We start from the raw sequence: 25,853 nt of genomic DNA, 5'->3' as shown, positions 1-25,853 counted from the left end.
CTAGATGGGGGATAGTTCCTTCTAACTCTTTGCTTCTTTTACTTTAAAAAGCATCTGTTCTGAAAGAGTTGTGGTTGTCCCCATTTTCTTGCAGGTCAGAGTTCATGTTCATTGCTGTGGAGTAAACTTTGCTGATATACTGGCTTGTCAGGGTCTTTACCAAGAAAAGCATTCCCTTCCATTCACCCCAGGTGAGCATGATCTTATGAATCTATTATAGGAGGATCACAAGCTTCATTATTGTGAGTCCCACTAAAGCAAGAGAAAAACAAGGTAACAACACCTGCTTTTGTGTTCAACTAGAGGGCAGTGGGGTTTTTTGTTTGTTTGTTTTTTGTAAAGGTAGTATTCTGGGCTATTTGGGTCTTGGTGTCTTTGGTGACTATGGTGGGAATTAACTGATTTGCTTTCCCAGGTCTGTTATAAATGTACTGGAAAATTTGGGGATTTTCTATCAATTGGTAATTGAATCCAACAATTGGTAGGCTTAAATCTTACCAATCCTTTAATTGGTAGGTTTAAGAACATAAGAACAGCCCCACTGGATCAGGCCATAGGCCCATTCTAGTCCAGCTTCCTGTATCTCACAGCGGCCCACCAAATGCCCCAGGGAGCACACCAGATAACAAGAGACCTCATCCTGGTGCCCTCCCTTGCATCTGGCATTCTGACATAACCCATTTCTAAAATCAGGAGGTTGCACATACACATCATGGCTTGTACCCCATAATGGATTTTTCCTGCAGAAACTTGTCCAATCCCCTTTTAAAGGCGTCTAGGCTAGATGCCAGCACCACATCCTGTGGCAAGGAGTTCCACAGACCGACCACACGCTGAGTAAAGAAATATTTTCTTTTGTCTGTCCTAACCCGCCCAACACTCAATTTTAGTGGATGTCCCCTGGTTCTGGTATTATGTGAGAGTGTAAAGAGCATCTCCCCATCCACTCTGTCCATCCCCTGCATAATTTTGTATGTCTCAATCATGTCCCCCCTCAGGCGTCTCTTTTCTAGGCTGAAGAGGCCCAAATGCCGTAGCCTTTCCTCATAAGGAAGGTGCCCCAGCCCCGTAATCAGCTTAGTCGCTCTCTTTTGCACCTTTTCCATTTCTACTATGTCTTTTTTGAGATACGGCGACCAGAACTGGACACAATACTCCAGGTGTGGCCTTACCATAGATTTGTACAACGGCATTATAATACTAGCCGTTTTGTTCTCAATACCCTTCCTAATGATCCCAAGCATAGAATTGGTCTTCTTCACTGCCGCCGCACATTGAGTCGACACTTTCATCGACCTGTCCACCACCACCCCAAGATCTCTCTCCTGATCTGTCACAGACAGCTCAGAACCCATCAGCCTATATCTAAAGTTTTGATTTTTTGCCCCAATGTGCATGACTTTACACTTACTGACATTGAAGCGCATCTGCCATTTTGCTGCCCATTCTGCCAGTCTGGAGAGATCCTTCTGGAGATCCTCACAATCACTTCTGGTCTTCACCACTCGGAAAAGTTTGGTGTCGTCTGCAAACTTAGCCACTTCACTGCTCAACCCTGTCTCCAGGTCATTTATAAAGAGGTTGAAAAGCACCAGTCCCAGGACAGGATTGGGGCACACCGCTTTTCACCTCTCTCCATTGTGAAAATTGCCCATTGACACCCACTCTCTGCTTCCTGGCCTCCAACCAGTTCTCAATCCATGAGAGGACGTGTCCTCTAATTCCCTGACTGTGGAGTTTTTTCAGTAGCCTTTGGTGAGGGACCGTGTCAAACGCCTTCTGAAAGTCCAGATATATAATGTCCACGGGTTCTCCCGCATCCACATGCCTGTTGACCTTTTCAAAGAATTCTAAAATCCTCATCTATCAATCCTCATCTATCAATTGGTAGGCTTAAATCCAGGAAGCCTTCTCTGGCACTCGCACAATAATTTCAACATTATTAATTTCAGCATTAAATTGTCCAATGGAAAGTTAAATGGGCAGTCGAATGCCCAGAAACAGGTAGGTATATAGACAATCCTACACTTAAGGTGCAAGGTTTTGACTTGCCTTACCAGCACTGGAAAACTTTGAACAGGATCCATAGTGTTTGCCAGGACTCGATGTTTAAATGGGGGCTGGTGTGATTCACAATGTGATTGCGGATTTTCCCGCCAAACCATATACCACGTTGTGTCTGACTGCAAAGAGGGAGTATATATGAAAAACATGAAGCCTCCAACCGAGCTATGATTTTCTCAGTGCAAAAATATTTAAAATAGAGAAATTGTACACAATACAAAAGGTGCCAGGGGAAGAATTTACAAAACTAACAGAAATCTTTCCTTTCATCCTATTTTACTTTTCAGAGTTCTTTCTTGTACTACACTGACACCATCTGGCCACTGCTCAGCACTGCTTTTTGTCAAAGTGATGCATTTCATGAGATGTACTGTGCGTAGTGTTCGTAATAATTTGGTAGAAAGGGAAGAGAGACTGTTTTTTTCCTTGGTACATAAGAACATAAGAACAGCCCCACTGGATCAGGCCATAGGCCCATCTAGTCCAGCTTCCTGTATCTCACAGCGGCCCACCAAATGCCCCAGGGAGCACACCAGATAACAAGAGACCTCGTCCTGGTGCTCTCCCCTACATCTGGCATTCTGACTTAACCCATTCCTAAAATCAGGAGGTTGCGCATACACATCATGGCTTGTACCCCATAATGGATTTTTCCTCCAGAAACTCGTCCAATCCCCTTTTAAAGGCGTCTAGGCTAGACGCCAGCACCACATCCTGTGGCAAGGAGTTCCACAGACTGACCACACGCTGAGTAAAGAAATATTTTCTTTTGTCTGTCCTAACCCGCCCAACACTCAATTTTAGTGGATGTCCCCTGGTTCTGGTATTATGTGAGAGTGTAAAGAGCATCTCCCTATCTACTCTGTCCATCCCCTGCATAATTTTGTATGTCTCAATCATGTCCCCCCTCAAGCGTCTCTTTTCTAGGCTGAAGAGGCCCAAACGCCGTAGCCTTTCCTCATAAGGAAGGTGCCCCAGCCCCGTAATCAGCTTAGTCGCTCTCTTTTGCACCTTTTCCATTTCCACTATGTCTTTTTTGAGATGCGGCGACCAGAACTGGACACAATACTCCAGGTGTGGCCTTACCATCGATTTGTACAACGGCATTATAATATTAGCCGTTTTGTTCTCAATACCCTTCCTAATGATCCCAAGCATAGAATTGGCCTTCTTCACTGCCGCCGCACATTGGGTCGACACTTTCATCGACCTGTCCACCACCACCCCAAGATCTCTCTCCTGATCTGTCACAGACAGCTCAGAACCCATCAGCCTATATCTAAAGTTTTGATTTTTTGCCCCAATGTGCATGACTTTACACTTACTGACATTGAAGCGCATCTGCCATTTTGCTGCCCATTCTGCCAGTCTGGAGAGATCCTTCTGGAGCTCCTCACAATCACTTCTGGTCTTTACCACTCGGAAAAGTTTGGTGTCGTCTGCAAACTTAGCCACTTCACTGCTCAACCCTGTCTCCAGGTCATTTATGAAGAGGTTGAAAAGCACCGGTCCCAGGACAGATCCTTGGGGCACACCGCTTTTCACCTCTCTCCATTGTGAAAATTGCCCATTGACACCCACTCTCTGCTTCCTGGCCTCCAACCAGTTCTCAATCCACGAGAGGACCTGTCCTCTAATTCCCTGACTGTGGAGTTTTTTCAGTAGCCTTTGGTGAGGGACCGTGTCAAATGCCTTCTGAAAGTCCAGATATATAATGTCCACGGGTTCTCCCGCATCCACATGCCTGTTGACCTTTTCAAAGAATTCTATAAGGTTTGTGAGGCAAGACTTACCCTTACAGAAGCCATGCTGACTCTCCCTCAGCAAGGCCTGTTCATCTATGTGTTTTGAGATCCTATCTTTGATGAGGCATTCCACCATCTTACCCGGTATGGATGTTAGGCTGACCGGCCTATAGTTTCCCGGGTCCCCCCTCTTTCCCTTTTTAAAAATAGGCGTGACATTTGCTATCCTCCAATCTTCTGGTACCGTGGCCGTTTTGAGGGACAAGTTGCATACCTTAGTCAAGAGATCTGCAACTTCATTCTTCAATTCCTTAATAACCCTTGGGTGTATGCCATCAGGGCCCGGTGACTTATTGATCTTTAATTTATCAATGAGGTCTGAAACATCTTCTCTTTTAGCCTCTATCTGACTTAACTCCTCGGTTAGGAGGGGCCGTTCGGGCAGCGGTATCTGCCCGAGGTCTTCTGCCGTGAAGACGGATGCAAAGAACTCATTTAATTTCTCTGCCATCTCTAAGTCTCCTTTTATCTCCCCTTTCCCTCCCTCACCATCCAGAGGGCTAACCGCTTCTCTGGCGGGTTTCCTGCTTCTAACATATTTGAAGAAGCTTTTATTATTCCCCTTAATGTTGCTGGCCATGCGTTCCTCATAGTCTCGCTTGGCCTCCCCTATCACCTTCTTACATTTCTTTTGCCACAGTTTATGTTCCTTTTTATTCTCTTCATCAGGGCAAGACTTCCATTTACGGAAGGAAGCTTCCTTGCCCTTCACAGCCTCTCTAACTTGGCTGGTTAGCCATGCGGGCACTCTCCTGGATTTAGTGGAACCCTTCTTTCTTTGCGGTATACACCTCTGCTGGGCCTCTATTACTGTTGTTTAAGCAGCCTCCATGCACTCTGGAGAGACTGGACTCTTTTTACCCTCCCTTTCAACCTCCTTCTAACCAGCCTCCTCATTTGAGGGAAGTCCGCCCGTCGGAAGTCAAGGGTTTTTGTTAGAGATTTGCCTGGTATTCTTCCCCCAACGTGCACGTCAAAACGGATCGCAGCATGATCACTGTTCCCCAATGGCTCAGTAACGTTTACATCTCTAACCAGGTCCTGCGTACCGCACAAAATTAAATCCAGAGTCACCTGTCCTCTGGTGGGCTCCTTGACTAGCTGATCTAAGCCACAGTCATTTAGCACGTCAAGAAATCCGGTTTCCTTATCGTGACCAGAACACAAATTGACCCAGTCAATATGAGGATAATTGAAGTCCCCCATGATTACAACCCTGTCCTTCCTTGTCACCTCCCTGATCTGTTTCCTCATTTCAAGGTCCCCATCAGATTTCTGGTCTGGAGGACGATAGCACGCCCCCAGTATTACATTGCTGCACAAGCCTGGTAATTTAACCCACAGAGATTCTACGGTGGAGTCGGACCCACCTTCAATCTCTACTTTGCTGGATTCTATCCCTTCCTTAACATAAAGGGCCACCCCACCTCCAACACGCCCCTGCCTGTCCCTCCTGTAGAGTTTATAGCCCGGGATTGCGGTATCCCACTGATTTTCCGCATTCCACCAGGTTTCCGTTATGCCCACTATGTCAATATTTTCCCTTGTCACCAGACATTCCAGTTCTCCCACCTTTGCTCGTAGACTTCGGGCATTCGCATAAAAGCATTTATACACGGAATGCCCCAGGATGGGCTGCTTATTCGCTCCTTTGTCCCCGCATCCTCTCATTGTGCCAAACCGTCTATCACATCCCATCACCCTACCTTTCCCAATTTCTTCTCCTACCCTGCCTTTGTCTTGTTGTTCTCTAACCTCCCCATCCTCATCCCATAGGGATGAGGAGTCCCGAACCGGATGCCCCTCGGCTCCTGTCGGCCTTCCCCCAGGGATCAGTTTAAAAGCTGCTCTGCCACCTTTTTGATGTTATGCGCCAGCAGTCTGGTTCCATTCTGGTTCAAATGGAGCCCGTCCCTCTTGTACAGGCCCCGCTTGTCCCAAAACGTTCCCCAGTGCCTAACGAATCTAAACCCCTCCTCCCTACACCACCGTCTCATCCACGCATTGAGACCCCTGATCTCCGCCTGCCTAGCTGGCCCTGCGCGTGGAACAGGTAGCACTTCAGAGAACGCTACCTTTGAGGTCCTGGCTTTCAGCTTCCTGCCTAAAAGCCTAAATTTGGCCTCCAGGACCTCCCAGCTACACTTGCCCACATCGTTGGTGCCGACATGCACCACAGCCGCTACCTCTCCCCCAGCACTGTCTACTAGCCTGTCTAGACGAGAAGTGATGTCCGCAACCTTCGCACCAGGCAGGCAAGTCACCATGAACCCAGAGTTAGCATGTGTATTCCATATGTTCATTCTGTAGAACAATGTCCACTATAGGTGCAGACATGGCTGGTTATATCTGTGGAAAACACCAAACATGTTCTTCCCCTTTAGGGATGGAATTTTCAGGGGATGTGATGGAGACAGGTGTGGCTGTCAGCAGTGTGAAAAAGGTAAGAAGAATGTACTATGCGTGAGATGCAAAAGTTAATTTTGTTCTTGCTGGTAAACTTGCTTGGTTTGAGATGGAGGAAAATGTGTTCAGTTGCTCGCTGGTCTGCTGACAGTTTTAGTAAATGAGAGAAGCAAAATAAACTATTTAGGTGGCATCCAGGCGAGAGCTTTCTTCAGGGCAGATTTAGCACATTAGCACTTAGCCAAAAGTAAGAGAACCCATAAGGAAGATGTATCTGCTGATGTGGGAGTCTTGTGCTGAAATTGCTGCCTCTTGGGTTGTGTTCCCCTGGGGGCTGAGGATATGAATAGGCCCCCAGTTTGGCTGTACTTGTCATAAGAGGCGACTAAACAGCCACCGGGTAGATGGGACTTGTTAGCCTGGGAAGGCAGCTCATCTGAGAGAAGGAAAACTCTGCTCCCAAACCTCCACTGCCTTGTGGCTACATCCAGTTATGGAAAAGGCTTCAGGAGTCAACCTCGAGGCAAAATCCGGAGCCGGAGTCCCTGAGGCAGTTCATGGCTGAACACAGTCACGTTCTGGCAACTCCTGCGACGCCACTGGAACCAACCGTATTGGCCTCTGCCTTTCCATTGGACCTTTTCAGCGACGTGGAGAGGGGGGATTTGCTGCATGGGTAACAGCCTTATCCTCCATACCTACTTTACCCAGACTTCGCGCACTGGAGAGGACACTCTGTTCCAGAGCTACCATTCACAGTGTGACACCATAGTCTTCCGAGACTGAAGGATGCCAACACATGGGTTGTGCTATTTGTTCTGATCCTGTTAGCCTTGGGTCTGCCATTCATTCATTTTATTCATTAATACCTTGCTTTAAATTAAAATAAATTCAAGTGTATTCCATCAAATAGAAACATATCTTTTGGAGAGTGCTGGTGGGTGTGGGGTTTGACACAATCAAGCATATCAAGCATGCTGTTTTCAGCATGGAAAAACCTTTTATCTAGAATATTTTGGAGACAGCAGGAATGGGCAAGAATTTGTCTGGTCCTAATGACTGTCTGGTGCTGACTTTTGAACAGGGAGATCGTGTCATTGGCGTGGCCAACACCAAAGCTCTGGCTGAAGAGTACATTGCAGATCAAAAGGTAGGTGCCTTTGGATGAAAAAACGTAGATATTGCACTATACTACATGTAGCCAATCCATCAAAAAGTTTTTTTTTTTTAATTAGGAAAGTGCCCTGGTTAATTAGGCTTCAGATTTTTTAAAACTAAAAAGACAATTTTAAATACGGTACATGCATAGTACTTGTGGGCAACTGGTACCATCTTAGAATAGCCTATTCTACTTTCACACAGAAGAGAATTCCTTTTACTTTTTCTTTTTTCCTTCAAAATAAATTATTCTTTTAAACAATTATCTTTATGACAAATCAGTACAGAGTTAATCAATTGATTAGTTGAACCAAGTTGATTTGATTAATTGACTAAGGGTTCAGTCTACCCTGCGATGGAATAGGCAAGCCAGGAGGCTTGCACTGTATCTAGCACAGGAGAGGGCCCAAGGCAGCTCAGCCAGAGGCAAAAGGAAACTTTTCCCCTTACCCCTGGGTAGGGCACCCTTGCCCCAATGGGTCTCCTCAGACTTGCACCACCTCCTGAGGTGGCACAAGTCTGAGGAGAGCAGAGCGTCTTCAAGGAACGGAGGTTGGGATCTGGCATAACTGCCGGGTCCCAGCCCTGCTCCCCGCCCCCCCAGAGCCATCCACTCCCTGCCCTCCCCCCGCCCAGGAACGACTCCCTTCCGCCCACCCCAGAACCTTGCGTCGGCTCAGGGAGGCCGATATAAAACTCACAGAAGAACCCAGTGCAGAGGCTTGTGTCAGCCTCCACAGGCCGGTGCACCACTAAGTGCCGGCCCAGCTTCCTCCCAAGGGCCTCTGGATTGCGCCCTAAGTCTGCAAACCTTTGCTCATGTACATAGGAATAAGCCCTATTGAACACTTCTAAGAAGCACTTCTAAGAAATCATACCACTGTGTTCAATAGGACTTGCCCTGAGGTAAATTTGCATAGGATTGTAACCTTAATGTAACAGAAAGATGATGGTCTGGATGTAGGCCCTTAGGCATATTTCTTAGTTTGCCTTCTGCTGAGCCTGATGCTTCTTCTCTGCTAAGGTTTTTTTTTCCCTCAAGAGACCAGAAAAGAACATCAACAGCTCTGCTCTTTCCCCACACTTTCCTTCAAGGTCACCCCTGCATTGTACCACAGAGAATAATGCAGTGCATTGAAAATAACCTGATGATCTGTGCTCTCAGACAACAGCAATCAGATCTGTGGGATTTTCACACTGACACAATTCTGAATTTTAAAGCCATTTGAAATAGGAAGTGTCCCTTCTAAGCATAATTTTAAGTTAGAGCCTGCTTCTCATTATGATTACTGGTGTTTGTTCAGTGAATTTCATGCAAAGAAAATAAGACATAGTGGGCTCTACTCCCAAGCAACAGTTACAATGCTGTTCTAGGAGTTTGTATCTCGACTCAATTTAGTATGGGTGCCTTTTGAAAAAAGGAAAGCTTGGACCTGTTAAAATGATCATAGTTTTAAGCACAGCAACTGACTTTGTCAGCAACTTTGCAGTGTATTTTATATTGTTTTTTATTTTTATTTTATTTTATTGTTTTGTTAGCCGCTTTGGGCGTCCTTTATTTATTTTAAATAAATAATGTCACAAGTGCTTTGAAAGTGCCTTGGGTGCATACATTGTCGGGATCTGGGGACTTCATGTGCAGCTTTGATGGGGTTCCAAACATGACTTTAATTCTGAATTTTGGTTTTATAAAAGCTCTGTCTCAAAGTGAAATGCACATACTTTTTTTTTACAGAGAGTTTGCAAGGCTTCTATAAAGAAATACAACTACAACCTAATTATCCATGGATTTTTCACCTGCGGTTTTATCTCAATGCTATGAGGGCCCTTTCAAGTAAAGGAAAGAAGTCGTTTACCAATTTGTTAATGCGAGAGAGGGCAGCCAGCTGACAATCCATTCATCATTCTCTCTCCAGGCATTTAGAACAGCTTCACTCCAAGACAAGCAGCCCCTCCCCTCCTCCTGAGGACAGTAAGAATGCAAGTCATTATCATCTCCTCCATTCTTTTCCTGTGTTGAGCTCCTGGGGAAGGGAGGGGTCTCTGCCCTTTGTGAAGGGCAGAGTGAAGCCTTTCTAAGTACCTGGAGAGAGACTGATTGCTTCCATGTGCATTACAAAAGGTCAGCAAGGCTGTTTTTAAATGGCTGAGCAAAAGGACATCGTTTTTAAATTGATGTGCTTTAGTGCGATTTTTGCCACCCACATGAGTTCTGGGAAAGGAATCCTTGCAAATAACAAGACTCAACCTGTAATCTTTCTTCAAAATGAAGTTCATGACTTTTTTGTCCTTTTTTCATGAAGCTGCTCTGGGCAATTCCACAGGGAGTTTCTTATGAAGATGCTGCAGCTCTTCCTGTCTCCTATGGGACAGCCATCTTGGCTCTTCAACACAGAGCACAGACACAGCTGGGGTGAGTGGCGGCTCCTAGGTTGCCTGACCAGCAAAATTTTGTATCCCATTGCAGTGGTTGCCTTCCTGCCTTTCCTTGGTGGAGAACAGTATCCAAACCAGTGCAGTGCTCTGAGTATAGATCGGGGCTGTTGCTAGTCTAGAACAATGCTTGAGCTGAGATGCATTCCAGGAAATATAAGTAAAACTGCCTTCATTTGTTTGTTTTTACAAAAACTAGAAATACCAAGGTTCTCATGTGAATGGAGGGGGCGGGTTAGTAGGATTTTCTGTAGGAAAAACTCTTTTTACAAAGTGTGATTTTCACACTTTCAAGGTGTTGGACACAACAATTTCAATCTCAAGACATTTTTGAGGAACCATTTTAGTGTTTATTTGTGCATATCATGCACTGGTCATGATAAAGTTTCAAGTGACTGTAATCTCCTTCTACCACTCAAAGGGCCAGGCGAACAAGTTGGAATTGGTTACTCTTTAGCACTTTAGGTAGATGTAATATACCTTGACTTCAATAAAGCATTTGACAAAGTCCCACATGACATCCTAATCAGCAAGTTGGTAAAATACAGGTTCGATGATACAATCATTAGATGGATTCGCAACTGGTTGGACAGCCGTACACAGAGGGTGTTTGTCAATAGCTTTGCGTCAACCTGGAGGGCAGTTTCAAGTGGAGTACCCCAGGGCTCTGTTTTGGGCCTGATTCTCTTTAATATCTTCATCAATGACTTGGATGAGGGGATACAAGGGAGCCTCATTAAATTTGTGGATGACACCAAAGTGGGAGGAGTAGCAAACACAATAGATGACAGTAGAAGCCTTCAGGAAGACCTCGACAAAATGGAATACTAGGCTGAAATGAATACAATGAAGTTCAACAGGGATAAATGCAAAGTTCGGCATTTGCGGTTCGGCAGTGGAACAGATTGCCAAGAGAGGTGGTAGACTCTCCCTTACTAGAGATATTCAAGCAGAGGCTCAACAAGCACCTGTTGGAGATGCTCTAGGAGGATTTCCTGCCAAAGGCAGGGGGTTGGACTAGATAACCTATTAGGCCCTTTCCAATTCTATGATTCTATGACTTGCAGTGTACTGTTCTTGTTATATCACTCTCATTACCCCCATGGTGCATTAGGAGTAACTCAACTCTTCATTTGACAGCAGTAGCCTTTAAGGAGGCACATTTTTCTTGCCAGAACAGGATTAGGAGAGGTATGAAGAAATTTGGGAGCTAGAGAAACACTTGGGGCCAAAATAGGCCTAAACATGTGAAAACGGCAGCTGCTTTCTAGTTCCTGTATCGTTTTCCATAATATCAAAGCAGCATCTATCTTTTGCCACAATGCCAAGTAATTCCCTGTTTTCCTATCTACTTTCGACAGCCAGTAATGTAGAATTGGTGCAGGGGAACATGGAACATGGTGACATCAGGACGGAAGAAAAGTACTATTAGATATATTAGATGTATTAGTACTATTAGATTAGATTAGACAGAATGGGGAGCTAAATGCAGGGCTACCACTTCTGGCAGCAACAGTTACACATTTAATATTCTCAGAAACATATTTACTTGGAAGTAAGCTTCACAGAAACTGAGGGTGCTTCCAAATCAAGGCATTTAGGTTTTTACTGAAGGAATCTGGGACATTTCATGAACACAAATGGTATCTGGCCATGTAGTTGTCCTTTGCTATTGGTTTCCTATATTGTATTATCTTGTATTATCTGTCAATAATGTTAAATCTGGATAAATGGAAATATTACTCTGAATATAATTTTGAGAGCTTCAAAGTGCAAGACAGAGAAAGGTGGAGGGGATTGTAGAGCCATGAATACCTTTTTCTATCTGTTGTTGCTGATCTCCTTAGCAGCTAATTGGTTCTGTGGCAGGATGGGGAGAAGTGGGGACAGATAACTGTTAAGGAGAATAAAGATAAGCTTAGATGAACAACAGAGAAATATAGCCAGCGGCTCTAGAGTACCCTCCAACGTCCTTTGCCTGTCTCCAGGGAAACCTTCAGAGTTCTTGACAGTGAGATCCTGGTCATCTCACGCAAGTATAAACTTATAGCCAGGCTCTTACATTAAGCTACACTACATTACGTTCTCTTGCTTCATTGCGGTGGTTCTATCGGTTACAGGGAGACTGTTTTGGTGACGGCAGCAGCTGGTGCCACAGGACTTGCAATTGTGGATGTTGCAACAAATGTGCTTAAGGCAAAGGTATATTCCCTTCCAAATGTGTCCATTGGGATGAGCAATAGTTGATCTTCAGGATCATAGAGGAATCTTGAAAAATCTCTTCTTTAAAAAAAATTTATAGTTCATCTAGCTGGAGAAAAATGTCCTTGATGGCCAATATGCCTGATGGCAATATGTTCAAAAACCAACCACAATTATGTAGGATTTACAAATCTCTCAACTTCTAATTTTTATTTTGTGATCTTTTTTTCCTATTGAAGGGGGCAGTTTTCCATTCTTCTCAGTTTATTCCAGAGTAAGAACAAATGCAAATAGTTCACCTGCTGTTACTTAAGCACACAGACCACAATCTTCTTAACTGGAAAATTCTACAATGTTGGGGAGGGGGGTTCTGTGATTACAGGTAATAGCAGCAGCAGGAACTCACAAGAAATGCAATCTGGCACTTGAGAAGGGGGCTTTCCAGAGTGTGAATTATAGCTGGGCTGACCTGAGGGAAGAAGTGAAGAAACTGACGACTAACAAGGGAGTCAACGTGGTCATTGATGCAGTTGGTGGGGACATCTTCAAGGCAGCTTTGCACAGGTGGGCTTCGGTCATGATTCATTTCACCTGCAAGGCTTGCACAGATGTCAGTTTGCTCTGCCAGCAAATTCTTGAAGAATTATCTGGCCCAGAGCTCCCTACTTTAACCTGAGACTTCATCAGAACATGTACTCCAGAATCTCCAGACCCATCAGTTCCTTTATGTTCAGAAAAGTCTATTGTTCACCTTGACAGCACTGTTTTATGTCCATCCAAGGACATAAAAATATAAAATGAGCCCTGTGGGATCAGACCACAGTTCTACCTAGGGCAGCTTCCTAGTTTACATCATGGCCTACCAGACGCTTTTGAGACATCCAGGGCATAAAGGCAGTGGCGAACCTGGTGCCCTGGGCAACCCCTAGTTTTCTGCTCCCTCCCACATCCCTTGCTCCCCACCCTTTTCCACACACCCCCACCCGTGACCCAGAAGTAGTTGTGATGACGTCATCGTCGCCACAATGACTTCCGTGCGCCTACCTCCTCTGTTCCCCCATTGGAAAAAAGGGGGAACAAAGGAGGCAGCCAAGGCCCCGACGGAGTCTCATGCGCTGCTTGTAAGTGGCGTGCAGTTCTCCATTGCAGCGGTTTCTGGCTGCTGGACGCCTGCCTATCACCAGGGGCGCCTGGGCTAGAGCATCAGAGCTGATGCTTTAGGCCGCCCTCTCGCTTCTGGAGGCCTCTCTGGAGGAAGCAAGCAGGCAGGGTCGCCCTAAGGGGGGGCAGTTCTTGCTGCCTCTCCAGGAGTGCTCCTGGGCGCCCCTCCTCCGTCAGGAGGAGGTTCTTTTTATAAAGGGAGAAGCGGGCGGAGCTGCTGTCTTCTCTCCCTTTAAAGAAAAAGCCAGGTGGGCGGGCAGCGGGGGGAGGCTTGAGGAGGGTCGTTGCCTTCGGCATTTGCCCCGTATACCCTCTCTAGCATACGGGGGTGCATAAAGGCAACGGCCTTCCTCGGAGTTCCTCCCTACTATGTGATATTCTGAATCTGGAAGTTCCCATTTGCTATCATGACTAATAGTCATTGACCTCTGTGAATTTGTCTAATTCCCCCTTTTAAGCCATCTAAGTTAGTGGCCATCACCACTTTTTGTCATAGTGAATTCCATAAGTTAATTTTCCATTGCCAGTCAAGTTCATTAGATAATCCTGGGCTCTAGCATTCTGTGAGACAAAGCTTTGCTATCCACTTTATCCAGACCTTGTGTTTTGTTATAAACCTTCATGAGTTGCCCACCCCAGCAGTCTTCTGCAAAAGCATTCTAAGTTTTATCCAGCTGCTTTGCTTCTGGATAGATGGTCCAGCTATTGATCTCTCATACCTTCTGCTGCCTGTTATTTTCAGCCTCACTTGGGAAGGCAGGATTGTGGTGGTTGGTTTTGCTGGAGGAACAATCCCTTCTATTCCAGCCAACTTGCTGCTTCTGAAGAACATTTCTGCCATGGGACTGTACTGGGGTCGGTACAGGGACCAAGATTTCCCAGTCTTTTCCTCTGCACTCTCTTCTGCTCTTCAGTATTGCCACGAGGGACGGATCCAACCTCACATAGGAGCAGTGTTCAGACTGGAGGAGGTAAGAAAGAAATGGCTTGGGAGATGTCTGATAGACAAACAAGCCTAAGCTTGTACCTGTTTATGTAAACCACTTTGTGAACTACTCTTGTAGAAAATCAGTTTATAAGTATTCTTAATAATAACAGTAGACACGCCTACTCAGAAGTAAGTCCCATAAGTGCTTATTTCTGACATTCTAGCATTCAGGAAGGTTGTGACATGGGAACAGTAACAACCTACAAAGCAAGGCAGTACAGTTCCAAGAATGACCGTTCTATGTACTCTTTCTGAATGGTTGAATTGCTTAAGTGACCTCTCCAGTGAAGGCAGTTTCACCCCTTCCATGGGGGAAGTTATAATAATAACAGTATTTATATACTGCTTTGTGAACCGCTTTTATATACTGCTTTGTTCACTTTTTGAACAAAAAGTTAACACAGTGGTTTACAGAGAAAATCAAACTGCTGGCTGCAAAAGGGATCACAATCTAAAAAGATATAAAAGAACATCAGCAAATAGCCACTAGAAAAGACACTGGTGGGGTGAGATGTGCCAGTTACTCTTCCCCTGCTAAATAAAAGAGAAGCACCCACTTGAAAAAGTGCTTCTTACCCATTTAGCAGGGGTTCAACATCAAATGGCGTGGGGTAAGATATACTTGGTGTTCCTGCTGTTCCAGGGACCACTCTGCACCAATATATGCTGTAGCAGGGTTTTATTGGTCCATGTAATTTGCATTTGTCTGTGCTTTTCACTCTCGGCTATTATTCTTTGTCCCTACTTACCCTCGTTGAGGATTTATAGCCTAGTTTGGCTATATACTGATTTGGGGCAGATGATTGGAGTTGCCTGAGAGGAAAGGATGTGCCCAGGTGGATGCTATGGAAGTGGCAACCTTATGGCAAGAACATAAGAAGAGCCCCACTGGATAAGGCCAAAGGCCCATCTAGTCCAGCTTCTGTATTTCACAGTGGCCCACCAATTGCTTCAGGGAGCACACAAGACAACAGATATAATCTGTGTCCTGGTGCCCTCCCCTGAATCTGGCATTCTGAGGTGACCCACTTCTTTTTTCTTTTTTTTCTTTTTTTAATTTTATTGATGTTTAATTTTTTAAAGTATACATTCCACTTATATTTACATAATCATAGATCAACAATCTTTTTCCCCCTTTTTCCCCTCCCCCCATGAACAGCGACCATTAACATTAAGTATTTATATCTGCAGCCATAAGCACACCTTTTGGATTTTATCCATTATAACAGTATTGGCCCCCCCTTCCCTTACCCATCTTATATATCTCAACCATTTCTTTTTTATCTCGGTTTTCTTATCTTCCCATGTCTTATCCTGTTTCAGTATTGATACTATGTCTGATTGTATCCATTCATATAAATACCAGTTCCATTTTTCCACAGTCCATTTTGATGCATCTTTCCATGGATAGCTAGAATCATAGCTTTGAATAAATCCTGATTATATTTTTTTACTTTATTATTTCCCCAAACTCCCATAAATAACATTTTCCCAGAGAGCTCCAGCTTAAGGTTACATAATTCCTCCACCTTTTCAAATATCAATTGCCAAAAATCAATTACCTTAGAACATTCCCATCAAAGATGGGCATAATAACCCTTTACCTTTCTACAGTGCCAACAATTTGAATTCCTTCCCTTAATCATATAAGCCAGCTGGGCAGGTGTCCTATACCATTTCAATATTAATTTCATCTCCAGTTCTCTAAATTTTTCCATTCTAATCTCCAATATTCCTTTTATTATTCTGTCTATCTCCTGTACTGACATTCCCACCTCTCTTTCCCATTTAATTTGTATTAACCTAATCATATAGTCTCTATCTTTATTCATTAAATTGTTTAACTGTTTTGCCATACCCTTTTTATTATCCTCTTTAAGACTATATATTTTTTCAAATTGAGTATCCTCTTCATTCAAAACTCGGGAGTATCTTTGTTTTAAAATATTAGATAAAGCCAAGATCCTTAACCAGTATTTTCCTCCCACTTTCTCCAATAATTCTTGTATAGGAGTCAATATCCCCTGAGGATTGTATAAATCCTTCACTCTAAAATAACCCTTTTCCTTTAACTTCTCCCCAAAAGTTTTTTCAATGTTTTTAAATTCCTCATTTAAAAAAATTCAAGTGGGGTCCATTTAGAAAATTTTGGCATCCAATTGGGTTGCATTTTCCCCCAAACTTTTAATGCTAACTGTCTTGGTCCTATTGTAATTTTAATTTTCTTTTTCACTTTCTGTGTAAATATTCCAAAATTACCTCCTCCTCTATTTATTGTATCTTCCCATCTCACCCATTTATCCAAATTTTTTGCATCTATTTCCATCAACATCTTAATTTGAAAAGCTTCATAGTAACTTTCCAAATGTGGCAATCCCCATCCTAAATCTTCCTGTGGTGAATATACAACTTTCCTTAAAATTCTAGCTTTCTTCTTCCCAAACACCCAATTTTTTATTTCTTGATCCCATATAACTAATTGGTTCCTGGGAATCCACTCTGGAAGCACCTGAAATAGATATAGCATCTTAGAAAAATGAACATTTTAATTGCCCTTATCTCCCCCAAAATGCTTAAATATCTATTATTCCATTGATTTAATTTTTTTTGTACCTTCCTCCATGTTGTTTTATAATTTGCATCCACCAAGTTTTTGGGGTTCTTTGTTATTATTATTCCTAAATATTTAATTCTCTTAACTCCTAATTTCATACCTGTTAACTTTGCTATTTCTTCTTGTTCCTTTAACTCTATCCTCCTAAACATTATTTCTGATTTCTCAATATTTACCCCTAACCCAGAGTATGATTTAAAATCCTCTAAAATTATCATTAATTCTCTCTACGCTTCCAGAAGATTCCCAAGAACCAAAAATATATCATCTGCATATAAATTCAATTTAATTTCCTCCTTCCCTACCCTATATCCTTGTATTCTAATACTATTCCTGATTCTATCAGCTAAGGCAGGGGTCAGCAACCTTAAACATTCAAAGAGCCATTTGGACCCATTTTCTGGAGAAAAAAAAAATCTCAGGAGCCACAAAACCCTCTTGACATCTAAAATGAAGATAACACTGCATATATAGTTTTTTTTACCTTTATGCTATGTATAAAAAAACTATAGTGTGTTAAAATCAGTGGGATTTCATTTGACTCCAAAGTGGAGTCAGGGGAGGGGAAAAAAAACTGACAGATGCTGCTTTGCGCTGAATCGAAGCAATGGGAAGACTTATGCAGGCTTACTCAGAAGTAAGTGCCTCTCTGATTTCCATGGGGCTCCCTCCTTAGTCAGTGTGTGTAGTATTAGGATCGCATCCTCCACCCTCAGACTTCTTTTGGGATGTCTGCCCTGTCAGTTTCAGAGGGACTGACTTCCATGCTCAGGCGCACTGACCAGGAGAGAAATCGCACGAAGGGCAGAGGGGCTGATTCCGGAGTCGGCTCCCAATCCTAAGCATGCCTACTCAGAAGTAAGTCCCATTCAGTTCAATGGGGTTTACTCCCAGGAAAGTGTGCACTCCCTGCAGGCGCACTCCAGGGAGCTCCAGGGTCGGTCACCCCATCTCTTCTGCAGTGGGGGGGGGCAATTTTAAGGCAAAGGGCGTCACGAAGCCTGCCAGACTCAAAGGGATGGAGCCGAAGGATCCCCCTGCCTGCTCTGTGTGTGGGGGGGGGGGAATGGCGCCAGGGTGAGAAGAGCCCAGCCTGGGCACAGGGGAGGCGCACGCGCACCTCGGGCTGAGCACTCCAAGTTGCAGGGAGGGGTCAGAGGAGGCTTCGGAGCGCAGCTTATCTGCCTCGGAAATGCCTTTGTATTTTTAACATAGTAATTAGTTTAGCAAAGGGGGTGACAGAGAGGTGCTCTGTCACCCCCTTTGCCACTTTCACCCACTTTCACCCGCCCCTCCCCGCTTAGCCCATGCGCCACCAGCTCTCCCTGCCCGGCCACAGGGGTCCCTGCAAAGTGCCCCCCGCGCCTGCCACCAGCAGCCCTGTCCCGTGGTTCAGCCCCCTGCCCGCTGCAGGGAGAAGGAAGGAAGGGCGCAGGGAAGAGGTGCCCAGCTGCCCCTCGTGCCTGCTCGCAGTGGGGCACGGATAGCAGGTGCAGGAGAGCGCCGCTGCCCCTTCCTTTGATGCCCTTCCCCGCTGAGCCCATGCGCGGCCATGCCAGCGCTGCCAGTTCTCCCTGCCCGGCCACAGGGGTCCCTGCAAAGCGCCCCCCGCGCCCACCACCAGCGGCCCTGTCCCACGGCGTCTGCTTGCAGTGGGGCGCGGGGAGAGCAGGTGTGGGAGAGCGCCGCTGCCCCTGCCTGCTGAAGGAGCTGCTATGGGCAAGGGCGGTGCCCCGACCCCGCACTCACCAGCAGCCAGCGCCCGCAGCACATTGCGCCGGAGAGAGGCGCCCTTGGGGCTAGGCTGGCTGGGTGGCGGCCACGGGGAAGGCGCCCCGCTTCCAGCCCGCACTTGGGAGCCGCAGCAGACCGCTGAAAGAGCCGCATGCGGCTCTAAAAATACAGGTTGCAGACCCCAGAGCTAAGGGCTCCATCGTTAAGACAAAGAACATTGGGGATAAAGGGCATCCCTGTCTTACTCCTCTCTGAATTTGTATTTCCTTAGTATGACCATCATTAACTTTAATCATGGCTTTGCCTTCCTTATAGATTTCTTTTAAAGCATTCAAAAAAAAAAACCTTCAAAACCAATACTTGAACTAAATACCCATGATCTAATGTATCAAATGCCTTATATACATCTAATTTCAAGAAGGCAAACCTTCCATCAATACTTCCATGATATAAAGTATTAATAACATTCCTTATAGGGTGTCCAATGTATCTTCCCTTTACAAAACCATATTGATCCTCTCCTATTAACCTTGGGAGCAGTCTCTCCAGTCTATTTGCTAAGATTTTTGCAAAAATTTTATAGTCCTGATTTGCCAGGCTAATAGGTCTATAAGAATTAGGATCCACCGGGTCCTTTGTTTGTTTCAAAATTATCATAATTTCAGTATTTCTCCAAGAATCTGGTGCTTTCCCTCCCCTCAATATCTTATTAAACAAACTCTGTAGTTCCGGAGCTATTAAATTTCCAACCATTTTATAAAATTCTGCTGTCAATCCATCTAAACCGGTGACTTCCTATTTTTTAACTTCTGTATAACACTCAAAATTTCTTGTTGTGTAATATAATCATCATTTAATACGAACAAATCCTCTTCCTTAATTTTATTAGCTATAACTTCATCAAATTGTTTCCCTTCCTTGGCTTTAAATAAATTGCTATAAAATTTTTCAGAAATCTCTCTTATCTGGCTATCCTTATAAACCTTTTTTCCCATTTCATTTCTCACGCACACTATCTTTTGTCTTTCCTTTCTTTTCTTCAGAGGTGACCCACATCTAAAATCAGGAGGTTGCACATACCTATCATGACTTGTAACCCATGATAGACTTTTCCTCCAGAAATCTGTCCAATCCAGAGATGCCATCTCGCCAATTAAAGGCGAGATGCCATCACAACTTCCTGTGGCAAGAAGTTCTACAGACTAACCACACGCTGGGTAAAGAAATATTTTCTTTTGTCTGTCCTAAGTCTCCCAACACTTAATTTTAGTGGATGTCCCCTGGTTCTGGTGTTGTGTGAGAGTGAAAAGAGCATCTCTCTATCTATCCATCCCCTGCATAATTTTGTGTCTCAACCATGTTCCCCCTCAGGCACCTCTTTTCTAAACTGAAGAGCCCCAAACACTGTAGCCTTTTCTCATAAGGGAGGTGCCCCAGCCCAGTAGTCATTTTGGTTGCTCTCTTCTGAACCTTTTCTGTTTCCACTATATCCTTTTTGAGATGTGGTGACCAGAACTGGATGCAGTACTCCAGGTGTGGCTGTACCATCGATTTGTACAACAGCATTATAATATTAGCCATTTTATTCTCAATACCTTTTCTAATGATCCCAAACATGGAATTAACCTTCTTCATCTCTGCTGTACATTGGATTGATATTTTCATTGAGCTGTCCACCAAGATCTCTCTCTCTCTCCTGATCCATCACAGGTAGCTCAGAACCAAGCATATATGTAAAGTTTTGATTCTTCGCCCCAATGTGCATGATTTTACACTTACTGACATTGAAGTGCATCTGCCATTTTGCTGCCCATTCTCCCAGTTTGGAGAGATCCTTCTGGAGCTCTTCAACAATCTCCAGAAATCTGTCCAATCCAGAGATGCCATCTCGCCAATTAAAGGCGAGATGCCATCACAACTTCCTGTGGCAAGAAGTTCTACAGACTAACCACACGCTGGGTAAAGAAATATTTTCTTTTGTCTGTCCTAAGTCTCCCAACACTTAATTTTAGTGGATGTCCCCTGGTTCTGGTGTTGTGTGAGAGTGAAAAGAGCATCTCTCTATCTATCCATCCCCTGCATAATTTTGTGTCTCAACCATGTTCCCCCTCAGGCACCTCTTTTCTAAACTGAAGAGCCCCAAACACTGTAGCCTTTTCTCATAAGGGAGGTGCCCCAGCCCAGTAGTCATTTTGGTTGCTCTCTTCTGAACCTTTTCTGTTTCCACTATATCCTTTTTGAGATGTGGTGACCAGAACTGGATGCAGTACTCCAGGTGTGGCTGTACCATCGATTTGTACAACAGCATTATAATATTAGCCATTTTATTCTCAATACCTTTTCTAATGATCCCAAACATGGAATTAACCTTCTTCATCTCTGCTGTACATTGGATTGATATTTTCATTGAGCTGTCCCCAAGATCTCTCTCTCTCTCCTGATCCATCACAGGTAGCTCAGAACCAAGCATATATGTAAAGTTTTGATTCTTCGCCCCAATGTGCATGATTTTACACTTACTGACATTGAAGTGCATCTGCCATTTTGCTGCCCATTCTCCCAGTTTGGAGAGATCCTTCTGGAGCTCTTCAACAATCTCTTCTGGTCTTCACTACTCAGAAAGGTTTGGTGTCAGCCACAGACTTTGCCACCTCACTACTTAACCCTGTCTCCAGGGTTTATGAACAGGTTGAAAAGCACTGGTCCCAGGACAGATTCTTGGAGCACACCGCTTTTCACCTTTCTCCATTTTGAAAATTGCCAGAGAAGAAGCCAGTAATCTAGGTCTTGCTGTCCCTGCCATTGGTGGTAGATTGGGATTGGGATGTTTACCGGGCAGCCCTTTCCCAATCTCCGAGGCCAACCCTTTCTTCTGATCTCTGGGGCCAGAGGTAGGAGGAAGAAGCATAAGAGAACCACACTCTTCCTTTATGCTTCTTCCTCTGATTTCTGGGCCTACTTTGAATCCTCCTCTCTTTCTTCCTGCTTCTCTTTTAAGGTCCCCATCTGTTCCCCCTCACCCCCGTCCTTCTTAGGTCTCTCCTGCTTTCCATCTTCCTTCTTTCCCTCTCTTTCTTTCCCTCTCTGTTCCCCTTCAACTTGTTTCTTTATAAGGATAAAGACTTATAAAGACTCCTTTCACTACCTCCTTTCGTTATATCCTCTGCTGCTTCTTTCTCACCTTCCAGATCCCCACCCATCCCCGATCCTGCCACTTTTGAGGCTTGTTGCCTCTGTTGGTTCCACCCCTTCCCAATCAACTCTCCTGGCCAGCCATCTTCCCTCCCAATCTTGAGCTGCCCAACGCATGGGGCTGCTGTAGTGCCAGAAATGGCCGCCCATCGCCCTCCCTTCCCCTGCTCAGGAACACCTCCCTCCCTCCTCCTCCCCACCTCCCCCACACCTACCTTTCATCTGCTCATCCGAGCCGACGCAAGAAGCTGGGAGAAAGCCAACTTATGTCAGCCTCCACAGGCCGGTGCTTCTCTTAGCACTAGCCCGGCTTCCCCTTGAGGAGGCGCAAACATTTATGGCACGTTTGCGACCCTCCCAGGCCGGCCCAAGGGACTTGAGCCGGCATAGAACGCAGTTAGGATAGCGCCCTTAAAGTGACAAAGGGAGCTGGTGCAGCCTGTAATTAATGAGCCATCTGTTGTTGTCTCTGATGAAACGCTCCAATTCTTATTACTATCACATTAAATAATTACAAACCAACCAACCACTTTAATCTGGGTCGATGTCTCAATGTCCTTGTCCATTGTTTTGACTTTCATTATTAAAATGATTTTCCTTTTAGAAAACCAAAATGCCTTTCACTAGATTTTGTGCAATATTTGTTCTGAGGTGACTTTCTTGACTGTATAATCAGGGCTACTTATCCAAAGAAGTTGGCATTAATTATTAATTAATAATTGTCAGTTATTAATGACATTAATTGTCATCTGGCATATAAAAGAGGTATTTCCATGACTGGCAGCACGGAAAAAATGAGGTGACATTCGGCTTCCCCAGCCTAGTGGACTAGGTCTCCACTTCATTTGGAAGGCCATTTGGGCAGGAGGTCTGGTCTAGAGGGTAGAGCCTCCGTTTGCCTGAAGATAACATCTGCAGGTCGCCAGTTCGAGGCCACCGGCACCGTGAATGGTGAGACCTTGAAGCAGCTGATAAGCTGAGCCACCTTATTCCACCTGTTCTTTGGTGTGAGCAAAGAAGCGTCTTGGCTGCCCTCCATATGAGAGATGAAGGAGTTGCCTGTCAGCTTGTGTGGGAGGAAATCGGAGGCCAGAATGTGATACCAGATCAAAAAGATCCAGCTGAAATGTTGTGGTTCTTGAAAGATAGAACCTTTCTTTGTAAAAATCCCTACGGGGATTTAGAACAGCCTGCCCATGTAAACCGCCTTGAATAAAGTCTGAGGAGAAATCTGACGACCAAGAAAGGCAGTATATAAATACATGTATTATTATTATTATTATTATTATTATTATTATTATTATTATTATTATTATTATTATTATTATTATTATTATTATTGTAAAACTAAAGGCACCAATCATGTATCTTTCCAGAAATGTAGTAAGCTATCCTGAAAGCCACTCTACCTGAAAACAGGCCCTATGCAGTCCTATTTCACAGGTTACCTTCATAGCTGTAATCTCTTTTGTCCATTATTGCCCTATTTTTGTTTAGGTGTCACTAAAGAGTCGTGTATACACTGGTATCTTTGAAAAATTCCTAAATACTTATTTGTTTTTATTGCTTTGCAGGTAAATGAAGCCTTTGCACATGTGAGCCAGCGTAAATCTGTGGGAAAGATTGTCATCTCAGTTAGTTAAACCTTCCATTTGGGGAAAAATTGGCCCTTGCTCCTTACTGCTGGTACAACCTGCTGAAGAGAAAGGAGACTGTTCAAAATTAAAAGTGAAGAATACAAACTACAAGCGTTTGTGGATGATTTGGTATTTATCCTGGAAGGTCCACTCAATTCCATAGAATTTTTGATAGAAGACTTAAAAGAATATGGGGAAGTAGCAGGCCTAAAAATAAATTACCAGAAGACCAAAATGATACTTAAAAATATAAAAGACAGATATAAAATATAGAACGATTAAAAGAATTTGGACTACAGATAACAAACAAAGTAAAATATCTAGGAATTATAATTACCAAAAAGACAAGTACATTAATGGAAGACAACTATATTAAATTAATGAAAGAAAAAAAAAGATTTAGAGAAATATAATAAATTGCAACTATCCCTAATGGGAAGAATAGCTCTACTGAAAATGAAAATATTACCAAAATTAATGTTTTTATTCCAGACTATTCTGATTATTTTGAATTGAACCTTTTTTGAAGAAATGAATAAAATTACTACAAAATTTGTCTGGCAAGGTAAAAAACCGAGAATAAGACTGAAATTACTTCAAGAGGATAAAAAAAAGGGCAGGATTCGGTTTACCAGACTGGGAACTATATTATCAAGCAGCAGCCTTAAACTGGATAAAAGATTGGGGACTCATACCAAATTTGAAAATTTTAACATTAGAAGCACATGATCTACAAATAGGCTGGCACGCATTCCTGTTTTATGATAAAGTCAAACAGCATGGATATTTTAAACACATTTTAAGAAGATCTTTAATTTGGATATGGGATCAGATAAAATACAAGATATATTCTAAATTACCCAGATGGATAAAACCACTTGAAATAGCAACTAATCCGAACTGGATTTAAAAAGACCAAAATAAATCATACAGCAATCTGCTGAATATTAAAGGAGAGATCCTAAGTAAGCCTGAGTTAGAAGAGAAAGGAATAAAATTGGACTGGTGGAACAAAATGCAAACAAGAACAAGATTATGAGAAGACCAAAAAATAGGTTTTTATGAAGAAGATAAAAGTTTTGATAAATATTTTTGATTGATGAGGGGAAGTATATAAAAAAAATGTACAATTTTCTCCTTGAGATAAGAATGGAGTTAAGAATGAGATAAGAATGAGTTAAGAATGGAGATAAGAATGAGATAAGAATGGACAGTTAAAGGTGCAATGGTGCGTTGGGCAAAAAATTTCAGATATAATATATCGATGGATGACTGGAACCAAATTTGGAATATAAATATTAAGATAACTAAAACAGTGTCTTTTAAAGAGAATTTATATAAAATGTTTTATAGATGGTATCTAACTCCAGAGAAATTAGCAAAAATGTATTCTGGGTTATCAAATAAGTGTTGGAAATGTAAAGAGGTTGAAGGAACCTTTTATCATATGTGGTGGACATGTGAAAAAGCAAAGAAATACTGGAAAAGGATACATAAATTGTTGCAAGAGATACTGAATTGTGTATTACCATTCAAACCAGAAATATTCCTCCTAAATGTGACATCAGAAATTAAAGACCAATGTAAGAAATACCTTATTGTACATAAGGTACAGCGGCAAGAATATTGTTTGCACAAAAATGGAAATCTACAAATCTGCCAACTAGCGAAAATTTAATAGACAAAATTTATGAAATCGCAGAAATTGAAGTTTTAACAGAAAGAATGAAAGAAAGAGATTTATATAGAGTAAGAAAATATTGGAAGTCTTTTTATGACTGGATAGATAATTTTAGTTAAACAATATTGAGTGTTTCGGTAAATCCAAATTTTTATATTGATAAATATGATAGCCTTTGTATTGATGATTATTGTGTTTGTTTTTTTATTTGAATTATGCGTGTTGTAATCTAGGGCCAGTACCCTCATGTGTAACCTGTGTCCTTACCTTTATAAATAAAATATTTAAAAAAAAAAGAGAGAGAGAGACTGTTGCCATGAAATCTCCACATTATTCTCTAAGTGACTTGGGCAGTTTGGGACAATGAGAACAGATAAGTGCCATTGGAACTTGACCATCTTACGTTTCCAATAGAGGTTGTGCTCCCCTTAATGACCTTCCAGCCCGTGACAGGTTGCATATGTAATGGCCACCACTGATCAGGAAGTCACATCCCCCAAGCCTTAGAAGCTGAGAGGAACTCTGCTCCCCTCACCACCTGGAGCTTTCATTAGCCTCCCAGAGGCAGCGTGCAAAGGAAACAGGAAGTTGCGTCTCTCACGCAATTCTGGCATTCTGAGACTCTGGGAGGCGCATAAAAGCCCCCGGAGGCGAGGGGAGTGGAGCTTCCCCTCACCTTCAGAGGCTTCACATAGCATCAAGCCCCACTTGACTACAGGTATGCTGGTCCGTATCCCTGTCGTTAAGTGGTGCACGACTGTATTGCTATAACTTCCAC

At 43.5% G+C, this 25,853-nt stretch overlaps 1 protein-coding gene across 1 annotated transcript in view; it reads left to right on the top strand.

Annotated features, from left to right (window-relative positions):
- Positions 1-25,365, top strand: part of LOC136649439 (quinone oxidoreductase-like protein 2) — a 38,393-nt gene extending 13,028 nt beyond the window's left edge. Inside the window, exons 3-10 of the mRNA XM_066626054.1 lie at positions 95-191; positions 6,254-6,312; positions 7,360-7,425; positions 9,737-9,846; positions 11,987-12,068; positions 12,451-12,632; positions 13,972-14,200; positions 23,332-25,365. Of these exons, the coding sequence (XP_066482151.1) occupies positions 95-191; positions 6,254-6,312; positions 7,360-7,425; positions 9,737-9,846; positions 11,987-12,068; positions 12,451-12,632; positions 13,972-14,200; positions 23,332-23,400 (894 nt within the window). The 3' untranslated portion in view covers positions 23,401-25,365. The remainder of the gene's footprint in view (positions 1-94; positions 192-6,253; positions 6,313-7,359; positions 7,426-9,736; positions 9,847-11,986; positions 12,069-12,450; positions 12,633-13,971; positions 14,201-23,331) is intronic.
- Positions 25,366-25,853: the final 488 nt, after the last annotated feature.

This window comes from Tiliqua scincoides, chromosome 4 (genome assembly GCF_035046505.1).
Source record: "Tiliqua scincoides isolate rTilSci1 chromosome 4, rTilSci1.hap2, whole genome shotgun sequence".
In the NCBI taxonomy this organism is placed as follows: domain Eukaryota; kingdom Metazoa; phylum Chordata; class Lepidosauria; order Squamata; family Scincidae; genus Tiliqua; species Tiliqua scincoides.
Note: the sequence above shows the minus strand (reverse complement) of the source record. Positions and strands in the feature narration are given on the sequence as shown.